The following is a 12,500-nucleotide window of genomic DNA, read 5'->3' on the forward strand; positions in this document are numbered from 1 at the left end:
CACTTAAATTAGCATACACATCATCACAACAGATTTACCAATTTACTTTTATTTTTGCTGATAATTTCTTTTCATATTCAGGTCTGCTTCTCTAAAGTACCTTTATGCGCTAAACTTTGAACGTATTATAATAATAAAATAATCATTATCATCATCATCATCATCATCATCATCATCATCATAATAATACTAATAATGATAATAACAATAATAATTATAATAAAAATATGTATTTTCATTATTATTATTATTATTATTATTATTATTATTATTATTTACAGTAAAATGTGTATTTTCATTATTATTATTATTATTATTATTATTATTATTATTATTATTATTATTATTATTATTATTATTATTTACAGTAAAACTTATAACTGTACAACTAATATCTTTTCCGCTAACTTCAGACATCTTTAATATCTACAATTGGGCTGCACACGATCATAAGCTATGCTGCTAGAGGAACAAGACATGTGAACCGCCACAAATAAGCATGACGAATAAAATCTTAGCAGTTAATTTCGTCATGCAAATACACTAGCAAAGAACCCTTAACGCCGCACATGAAAGTATAAACCTAATTATATTAATCCATTACCCATCAGAGCAATAAAAAAAAATAATAGGAAAGGCGACACCGTGTGACTTCGGTACACGGAACAAAGATGAATGTGTTAGTAATTCATGGAAGTTAATGTGGACGCATCGATCTGTCGGATAGGTAGCTCGATCAATTCTAACAGTCACGTCCTTGTCTGTTATCGCTAGTGCACTGCTATCACAGGTAGTAATAAACCGGGTATTAATTTTAAAGAGACTGTTATCATCTTCGAAAACTGATCACTGTCACAGGTGGTAATAAACCCGGTATTAATTTTAAAGAGACTGTTATTGTCTTCGAAAAGTGATCACTGCCGTGTTTTCCTATATTTTCATGACAACAATTTTTCACTCCCAACATCTTAATGATTAACGTTAACGACACTTTAGCTAGGCACTGATGAAATATACATGATATTTCACCACTTCTATCACTATAACAACAGCAACAACTAATACTACTCCCAATAATAAATAATAATAATAATAATAATAATAATAATAATAATAATAAACAAGAAAATTCTTATTGCCTTTAATACTGTCTTATAATGCGCGTCGTTACAATTCATAATTTATAAAACGTTGTTAACAACATACAAATCTATATACACTCACATCAAAGTCGAACCCAGGTCTCTCGAAATAAAGCCCAGGGCGCTACCAACTTACACACTGGTCATAAAAGTGACTGGAAACTATGTACTTGGGTATCTGAGGTTTTTCCTGGGCAGGCTACCACCTAACATTCCTGTGAATTTTACCCACGCATCACTATACATCCCAAAGACTCCTTGAGATTGGAGGAGCAACATCCTGTAAAACCAAGCAGTCCTAGGGAAAAAGGTCCATATATAGTTCAGTAATGTACAAACATACATACACACTTACATACATGTATGTATTTCAGTGGGAATGAAAACGTGATATATATATATACATATATATATATATACATATACATTATATAAATAATATATCTATATATATACATAAATATATATACATATACATATATATACATAAATACATATACACATATATAAAAATATATATATATATATATATATATATATATATATATATATATATATATAAATACACACTCACACTATACAGTATGTATATATATATATATATATATATATATATATATATATATATATATATATATATATATATGTACACGTCATTGTCAATACCTTTATACCCAGCACCACACAAACCTCTTCACGACAACACCCTCTAAGACATACATTCTCCAGGCCAAACACCGAAACTGTGACAACCGCGCACTAGTCGTGCAAACACTTGGATAGTAAAAGCCTTAACACGACACCGGTTTACTGCAGCTGAACACGAGTAAATCATTTTTTTTTCTTTTTGTAAATGACGTGGTGATGTAATTAAAGTTGTGTGTTTGTTCACTGTATCTTAGTTACCATGAAATGTAGATAATTCTTTTTTATTTTTGTCACGCTGTGCGTTTTTTCACTTATATCTTAGTTACCATGGAACGTAAATAACTTTTTTTTTACTTTGTAAATGATGTGGCGATGTATTAACCATAAGCTGAGCATTTTTTCACGGCATCGTACATGCCATGAAACGTGCAATGAACTGCGCGCGTTTTTCATCGCTTTTTCTACTCTTTGTTTTGTAAACAAAATCTCTGCAATCATGGACATTTTTTCGTTTAGTCAAGGTTTCAGTTCAGCTGTTATTCTATCTATCTTTATTTTAGTCACGTTTCAGTTCAGCTATTATTTTATCTATATTTCTTTTTTTTGTTTTTTTTTTATTTACTATGGTTTCGTGAATGTAAGAACATCACACACGTGTTGTACAAGGGTATCATCAGTGATATTTCATCTAATCATATTTTACAGCCTAGTTTTTAAGTAGGCTGCCACATAATGCCCACAACACCTGAAACTAGCGATACTTAAATCAGTGATATCGAAACTAACTTTGCTTGATTCAGTGATATCGATACTAACGATACTTAAATCAGTGATATCGAAACTAACTATGCTTGATTCAGTGATATCGATACTAACGATACGTAAATCAGTGATATCGAAACTAACTATGCTTGATTCAGTGATATCGAAACTAACGATACTTAAATCAGTGATATCGAAACTAACTATGCTTGATTCAGTGATATCGATATTGACGATACTTAAATCAGTGATATCGAAACTAACTATGCTTGATTCAGTGATATCGAAACTAACGATACTTAAATCAGTGATATCGAAACTAACTATGCTTGATTCAGTGATATCGAAGCTAACGATACTTAAATCAATGATATCGAAATTAACTATGCTTGATTCAATGATATCGAAACTAACGATCCTTAAAACAATGATATCGAAACTACCGATCCTTAAATCAATGATATCGAAGCTAACGATACTTAAATCAATGATATCGAGAACTAACGATACTTAAATCAATGATATCGAAACTAACGATACTTAAATCAATGATATCGAAAACTAACGATACTTAAATCAATGATATCGAAACTAACGGTACTTAAATCAACGATGTCGAAACTAACGATACTTAAATCAATGATATCGAGAACTAACGATGCTTCAGTCAATGATATCGAAAATAACAATACTTAAATTAATGACATCGAAACGAACGATACTTAAATCAGTTACACAAAAACTAACGATATTTAAATCAATGATATCGAATCTAATGATACTTAAACCAATGATATCGAAAACTAACGATACTTAAATCAATGATATCGAAATTAACGATACTTAAATCAATGATGTCGAAATTAACGATACTTAAATCAATGATATCGAATCTAATGATACTTAAACCAATGATATCGAAAACTAACGATACTTAAATCAATGATGTCGAAATTAACGATACTTAAATCAATGATATCGAAACTAACGATACTTAAATCAATGATATCGAAACTAACGATACTTAAATCAATGATATCGAAACTAACGGTACTTAAATCAACGATATCGAAACTAACGATACTTAAATCAATGATATCGAGAACTAACGATGCTTCAGTCAATGATATCGAAACTAACAATACTTAAATTAATGATATCGAAACGAATGATATTTAAATCAGTTACACAAAAACTAACGATATTTAAATCAATGATATCGAATCTAATGATATCGAAATAACAATTTTTAAAATTAATAAAACCAATGATATCAAAAACTAATGATACTTAAATCAATGATATCGAAATTAACGATACTTAAATCAATGATATCGAAACTAACGATACTTAAATCAATGATATCGAAACTAACGATACTTAAATCAACGATGCCGATACTTAAATAATGATATCGAAACTAACGATACTTAAACTACTTTTGTCGAAACTAAAGATACTTAAAATAATGATATCGAAACTAACGATACTTAAATTAATGATATAGAAACTAACAATACTTAAATCTGTATCGAAACTAACGATACTTAAATCAATGATATCGAAACTGACGGTACTTAAATTAATGATATAGAAACTAACGATACTTAAATCAGTGTTATCGAAACTAACGATACTTAAATCAATGATATCGAAACTAACGATACTTAAATCAATGATATCGAAATTAACGATACTTAAATCAATGATATCGATACATAAATCAACGATATCAATACTAACGATACTTAAATTAATGATATAGAAAATAACAATACTTAAATCAATATCGAAACTAACGATACTTAAATGTCGAAAATAACGATACTTAAATCAACGATATCGAAACTAACTATACTTAAATGAACGATATCGAAACTAACGATACTTCATGATATAGAAAATAACAATACTTAAATCAATATCAAAACTAACGACACTTAAGTCAGTTATATCGAAACCAGCGATATTTAAATTAAGGATATCGAAACTAACGATACTTAACTCAATTATATCGAAATGAACAATACTTGAATCAATGATATCGAAATGAACGATACTTGAATCAAAGATATCGAAACTAACGATATTCAATCAAAGATATCGAAACTAACGATAATTAAATTAATGATATCGAAACTAACGATATTCAAATTAATGATATCGAAACTAACGATACTTAAATCAGTGATATCGAAACTAACGATACTTAATTCAACGATATCGAAACTAACGATATATAAAACAGTGATATCAAAACTAACGATACTTAAATCAATGATATCGAAACTAACGTTACTTAAATCAATGATATCGAAACTAACGACACTTAAATTAATTAATGACATAGAAACTAACGATATTTAAATCAAAGAAAACACCGAACAATATCACGTATGTTTCGTGTCTATACAAGGGAACTGAGCTCGACCTAAATTTCGACGCAATCGATTAAACTGCAATGCATTCAGCGCTCGAGAAGTCAACGAGTTAAAACGCCTTCACTTAGTGGAATTACGATGGAAAATCTGTTCTACAACTGAATGTATCCTCCTTACACGGCATTATTTTCTTCCTTTTTTGTCCATTTACGAACGTTATGCTTTATCTTTGATGAATTATAGATGCCATTTCGTGAAGGTGTATTTGCAATACTTACGCAAATACATGCATACGTACATATACATACACACACACGCACTATATATGTTTATAATTTTTGAGGCATAGCTTGAATTCTTAGGATTAATAAATCTCAGCCAATTTACTCCAGGCTATAGTCAGTTGCCAATATTTTGCCTCTTATCAGTTAGAAATCACGGACAATGTATTATGCCCAACTATTCCCTTTCCTTTCTTTCTTTATTCTGGTCTTTAGAAGGAGGAAAAGTATATAGAGTAATTAATTACACTCACTCTCTCTCTCTAAATATATATATACACACATGTATACATATGTACATACACACATATATACACACATGTATATATATATACATACATACATACATATATATATACAGAGAGAGAGAGAGAGAGAGAGAGAGAGAGAGAGAGAGAGAGAGAGAGAGGAGAGGTGGAGGGTGGCGAACTTTCGACTGCAAATACCAATAAAGTTAAGGACAAGAATACTATAATTTATTACGTCCATATATATATTTTGCTTTACCTACACGCCTTCATAGCTCAGTGGCTAGAGCGCTGGTCTAGTAAACCAGAGGTCGGGAGTTCAATCCTCCCTGAAGGCACGTCTTTTCTCCAAATTGACAGCTTGAAAAGTTTTCGTACAAGAGAAAAGATAAAATATAGAATATAGGCCAAAGGCCAAGCGCTGGGACATATGACGTTATTCAGCGCTGAAAAGGAAATTGGCAGCAAAATGGTTTAAAAGCTGTAGCAGGAGGAAAACCTCGCAGTTGCACTTTGAAACAAATGTTAGGAGAGGGTGGAAAGTCAGATGGATGAAAGAGAATATGAACGGAGGTACTGTAAAGGGAATGAAAGGGCTTGCAGTTAGAGGCCGAAGGGACGCTGCAAAGACTTTATGCGATGCCTACAGTGCAACGCATGAGGTTCACTGACGGCACTACCCTCCCTACGGAGTACAGAAAAGAAAAAGGTTCCGGTGGTTTATCAGAGTGAGTTATCAGACACGTGGGCTTCCAAAATAATCCGCGTGACTTAATTAATCATCTTTTTAACTACACTGAGCGTTTACAAATTCATTTACAAATTGACGTTATATAATAAATGACGTTAATTTCGATTATAATTATAATACAATTATTAAGAAATCTTACTCGAATGCTGATCCACACGACATTAATTTGTACTCATGAATATTTAAATGATCCAAGTTTGGCAAATCTTCCAGGATCTGGATTTTGAAGACAAAGCCAATACCATCTCAATTTTACTGATTTATGTCACGCTGATCCCAGTAGTTTTCTCAAACACTTTAGACACTTGTCTTATTGGTTTCTTTAAGCGATGACTCTTGCATACAAAAGAATTATTAAATTCCGCAGGCGTTCAACTGTAGAAAGAAAGATGAGTCACGAATGAGAGATCGCGTGATTACTTTGGTATTGGAAATTGCACTCATTCGGGGTGCTCCTTTTTTGTTACCTATTAGTGACACAGCTCGGTCAGACTCACTTTAATCAACGGCTATCCACCGCCACCTCCCACCCGGGCAAACACTGCTTTAAATTGTCATGCTTTCCGGTACAAAGCGATCTTACTATCGATTTCCTGGCATTCATCTTTTTCTTACGAGGTTCCTCAATATTTGCGAGACCAATTTCTGTCTCATTTATTACTGTGACAGCTGCAATTCATTGTGTGCAGTGCAGTGACTGTTTCTCGTCTGTTCACAAGTGCAGGCACTTTTCTGTTCTTCTATAACCTTTCTTTAATATGGAAGTCCTACCTCTTTCTTAGGGGACACACCAGCTCTTTTCCATACCATAACTCATTACATTATTGTTAACATTATTCAAAAGATGAGCCCTATTCATATGGAACAAGTCCACAGGTGTCCACTAACTTGAAATTCAAGCGTCTAAAGAATAAGGGGAATCGAACAGGTTCCCGAAAGATCTCTATTTAGAATTATTTTTATGTATAATATATATATATATATATATATATATATATATATATATATATATATATATATATATATATATATATATATATATATATATATATATATATATATATATATATATTTGTACTATATAACTGTTGATTTGTTTCTCCAATATAGTGTATATCTGAAAAAGTAAAAAGGGTAACAAGAGATACAAAAAGAAGAGATCAGTTACGGTTAAGAGGATTTTTCTTACCTGTCCCGCCCTGTTTTCTGACTACGCATTTTAAAAACATTGCGGCTCTGAGTTACATATGACCCCGGGCTGAAATCCTATACACGATCGTTAACGACTCTTTCCTAAGGACTCCCGTTTCTGCTTCGCTGGGGATGTCAGACAGAATATAGATAGAGCATAGAATTTAGGCCAAAGGCCAAGCGCTGGGACCTATGAGGTCATTCAGTGCTGAAACGGAAATTGACTGTAAAAAGGTTTGAAAGGTGCAACAGGAGGAAAATCGCGCAGTTGCACTATGAACTAACTGTTAGGAGAGAGTGGAAAGTAAGATGGAAGAAAGAGTATATGAGCGGAGGTACAGTAAAAGGAATGAAAGGGGTTGCAGCTAGGATCGAAGGGACGCTGCAAAGAGCTTTAAATAATGCCTTTAGTGCACCGCATGAGGTGGATGTCAGATGTCAGAGAAAATATCTGCTTTATACGATCTACGCGGAGTCAACTGCATGTCGGTCATTCTACCTGTTTACAATAGGGTTGTCACTTCCACTGTTTTCAAGCAATATGAAGAGTTTATGTTGGCGTGGTTTTTACGAATAATTATGTGGGCCTTGTTGAAAGCTAGATAATAATTAGATATGGTTCGTGGATGTCTTTACAATAAGCATAGGTTGTCGCATTGAAATACATAGAGAATCAGGTAATACTTGTGAAAGGTGATGCAAAATTCAGCAATATTTCTAGATGAATAGTTCCTAGTTTCTCAAATAATTGATGTTTGAGTTTCCACAAACCTAATTTTTCATTCCCGAACGTGTAATAGCTCCTTGGATAAATTATTGATTGATAAATATAACCTGGCGTCTCAGTCACTATGGTCACCTGAGGCATTCTTTAAAGGCGGTCGTGTTGCCGCCACTTTTGGAATGAAAACGCAGGCAGTCACTTCTAAAAATAATGCTTTATGAAACCTTTCCATTTTTACAACACTCACCACCTAAGTGCTTTTAATCAACACAAGTGTTTTGTCATTACACTTATCACAGAGAAATAACACAAAATAGAAAGAGGTATATTAACGATTCGACTCGAAGGCGTTACTACATTCACCGATCACCAGCAGTTTGTATTTCCCCCGCACTGCCGAGAGAAATAATAATAATAATAATAATAATAATAATAATAATAATAATAATAATAATAATAATAATAATAATAATAATAAATAGTGAGAAAAGTGATGGACTCCTAAGGAGGCAGGATGCAACCCGGAACCCCACACAATAAATACCACCCAGTAGAACAGGATGACTGAGATAAAAAAAAAAAAAAATAATAATAATAATAATATCATTCAGTTTTCTGGGGAAAGACAAACTGCTAGTGAACCTGACTGACATCTTTGTGTGATATCTGCGAGTATGAGTTTAAGGATAATTATTCATTATGTATTTTCTTTAATTATACTTCCTTTCCTTGGATTTCGATTTTTATAACATAAATACATATTAAAGCATACAATACAAATTTTTTTTATGATTTACACAAAAAGCAGTAAGGAATACAAAATTCAAACGATACAAAAATCGTATCATGAACTATTATAACTTTGAATATGAAAATTATGATAATTATTACATTTATTCACCATGAGCAGGAATTTATGTGGAACAATCCAAAAACAGCAATAATTGATTACTAATTAAATGAATACAGATTTTTAAACTATATGTACACACACACACACACACACACACACACACACACATATATATATATATATATATATATATATATATATATATATATATATATATATATATATATATATTACTAGGCTTCACTAAGAATGGGATGGTTTAGATTCTAGATTTTTTAAAGTATTTAGAGTCTAACCCAGTGAAGTTGTGTGGCTATTTTTAATATATATAATATATATATATATATATATATATATATATATATATATATATATATATATATATATATATATATATATATATATATATATATATATATATAGAGAGAGAGAGAGAGAGAGAGAGAGAGAGAGAGAGAGAGAGAGAGAGATTGTTGTCGCGTGAACATCTGCTACATGAAAATTATAGCTCCTAACATTAGAAGTAAGTCTATTACATTTTCATATATAAATCTACTAACTGACAACTCAGTGAAACGAGGAAATTACAATTTTTACTTGATCCAATACCTGGATGGATAAACTTTGCTGAGGGCGTCATAATTCCCTCACTTCTGTTCATTCCTATCCTAAATTTATTAATTTATTTTTCTTTTTTAATAAGCGTGATCTCTTTTTTTCTGTATTTCCCTTTACCTTCTCTTACTTCTTCCTAATGGACACTATATTCTTTGGAATCTTGAATTTCAAGTCAGTGGACCCTGTGGGCTTGTTCAATACCAACTGGGTTCTTCTTTTGAATAATAATAATAATAATTCCATAAGTTATGCTGGGTCAAAGTCGTGACCACCTAATAAACTTCCTTCCGTTCCAACTGAATTAACAAATCTTCCCTTGTAATCAGGGCGTATTATAACCGTTTTACGAAGACTGTTTACGGCAGGTAATGTTGGCAACTGACTTAAACCATAGTGATCTGGAGTAACAAGTGCTCTTTATGAACAAAATAAATGGCTTGGCGACTAGCTGTGACGCCATAAACACGAGTCATGTTTTCACACACATTTGTTAAACATTTCTGTTAAAGAGGAAAAATATATATATATATATATATATATATATATATATATATATATATATTCATTTATATATCTATAACAGAATGTTCAACGATTGTGCATCATAACAGAATGTGTATATATTATATATATATATGTGTGTGTGTGTGTGTGTGTGTGTGCGTGCTTATATACATAAAACAAATTGTCGACTTACTCATGCTGAACCTCCGCATTCCGTATTTGTTACAGCACTTTGCTTACAATAGCGCGCAAGTCTCCAATAATAATAATAATAATAATAATAATAATAATAAAAAAAAACTCTATTTCACTTTCTTGAGAAGCCATAATGTCCCACTAGTCCCCTTTTTTCACCTTTATATTTAATATAGATCTCGGAATTAAATGCTGCATTTGAACTGCTTTACAGTGTTCTCAAGAATAAAAGAAATGAACGTAACAAAAGCACAAGCGTGAATGGCGCAGCAACTTCGGCAACAGATGTTCGTAGAGATCACTGTAGATCTTACAGTCTCTCTCTTCCGGTGAACATATGTTTGTACTGATTACAGTCTCCCTCTTCCAGTGAACTTTGGTCACTCAAAATCAGTGTTCGGCCTTTCACGTTTGTAAATTTTCTTTTGCTTTTCAGGGTTTTCATTGAAAACAGTAACCTAGATTATTAGAAGATCGAGGAGTTAAGAGGTCATTATGATTCATACCATAATATAATACGCATGTTTACAGGCACATATACATGGGTCCCATATCAACGTTTATATACAGTATATCCTTGAGATTTATATATATGTATATATATACATACATATATATATATATATATATATATATATATATATATATATATATATATATATATATAGTTTATTAAATGTAGTTATTGATCTATCCATGTGTGTGACTGTTTCCGAGTTTGGGCACGACAGACTCAAGTTTGTACGTCATTATGCCCAAGTTTGCTCGACTGCGTTCAAGTTTGCCCCTGATACGAGACGAAACACGATTGAGCGGGCGAGGCAAGAAACGTCTTAGGAAAGGATATACGTCTTTAATCAGAGAAGCACTGGACCTTCCCGGGTGACTCATAGGGAAGCCATTGGCACTCACGATGCCTGGCCAGCCCAGCCTTTTTACCGGTCAGAGTTTGCGCGCGATGGCGTGCAAATGCGAGCGTTATTCGTACGCGCCCAAGTTCGAGCGCGATTGCATTCAGATCTGGGGGTGACTGGATTCAAGTTTGTCCGAGTTTTTTAGGTCCAAGTTTGCGGCGTGATTCCGGTCTAGTTTGCACGTACTTGTGCCCATGTTCTTGTTCGACACTGCCCAAGTTTGTATGCGACCGCGTCCGAGCTTTTTCGAAACTGTTTCCTCCCTGTCAGTAAGTTTCTTCGTATGTAAGTACTCACGTGAATCGACAATAAACAAACCATCAACAGAGACTTCAATCCCTTGCTTACCCTTTGTGCAGGAATGCTCTGGCCTCCTCAAACGACCCCCGGCAGTGGGATTTCTTGACAAACCAATCCAGCAAGTGGTAGGTCTTAGGTTCATTGTCGGTGTGCAGGCGTCTACACAGTTCGCACCAGTGGTTCATTCTCTTGTCCCAGTTCGTGGGAAAATGATGGTATGGCTTCCACCTGTGCGGATATTGAAAACACAGATGGAAAACTGCAAACGAGTAATTGCTGACAACTGTAAAGCAAATTGACTTAGCAAATTGGGATTTGCTTCCGGGCTCAGCCACTTTTGTAAGTTTATTTGATATGATTTTAAGAAATTTAGGCAAAATACTGGTGAACTTTCTGGCAATTGCTGATGAATTCAGTGTTTACCGAAGGTAAAATATTTACTAACAAAAATTTTGCCCATGGATCAGTACTTTTTAACAAACAATATGCAAGAAGGTGATTTTTTTAACAAGTGTAATCTTTTCTAAAGGGACAAAAGTATACAAAATGAAAATAGAAGATAACCAAACCCTTCTTTCAATCCAGTACCAACTAATGGTACTACTCTACATAATTACCACAAAGACTTAAGTGACATTCTGAAGTATTCAGTCATCCTAACAAATTAGCTCATAAATATTCACAATACTTAAATTATGTTTGATAACTATACATCATGCGTTTTGAAATTATACACTTGGATAAAGACACACATCTAATAAGGCCATTAACAGAGCTAGTCGAAGGCTTTGTTCTTAAATGAGCGATTAAAACTGCAACAGAACGTGGTTGAAGAAGCTGGACAGGTAAGCGTGAAGCGACCATATGGACTGAAAAGAAAAGGCATACATAGTGCTCCTCTGCCCTATGGATGCTGCTAAAAGCCTCTGGCAAAACCTACAGCGACCTGATTAAAGGAAATCTGGCTACAGAGCCAAGCACTGGGGCA

The 12,500-nt window shown here is 33.0% G+C and overlaps 1 protein-coding gene and 1 non-coding gene across 4 annotated transcripts in view; one reads left to right on the plus strand and one right to left on the minus strand.

The window, feature by feature from the left end:
* Positions 1-12,500, minus strand: part of LOC136834386 (alpha-(1,3)-fucosyltransferase C-like) — a 60,326-nt gene that overhangs the window by 1,201 nt on the left and 46,625 nt on the right. For all 3 annotated transcript variants that reach the window (XM_067096948.1, XM_067096946.1, XM_067096947.1), the window contains exon 9: positions 11,561-11,740. In XM_067096948.1, the coding sequence (XP_066953049.1) occupies positions 11,561-11,740 (180 nt within the window). The remainder of the gene's footprint in view (positions 1-11,560; positions 11,741-12,500) is intronic.
* On the plus strand, positions 5,728-5,800 carry TRNAT-AGU (transfer RNA threonine (anticodon AGU)). The gene has a single exon. It is a non-coding gene; the product is annotated as a tRNA-Thr (tRNA).

The sequence above is a fragment of the Macrobrachium rosenbergii genome, chromosome 53 (assembly GCF_040412425.1).
Source record: "Macrobrachium rosenbergii isolate ZJJX-2024 chromosome 53, ASM4041242v1, whole genome shotgun sequence".
In the NCBI taxonomy this organism is placed as follows: Eukaryota; Metazoa; Arthropoda; class Malacostraca; order Decapoda; family Palaemonidae; genus Macrobrachium; species Macrobrachium rosenbergii.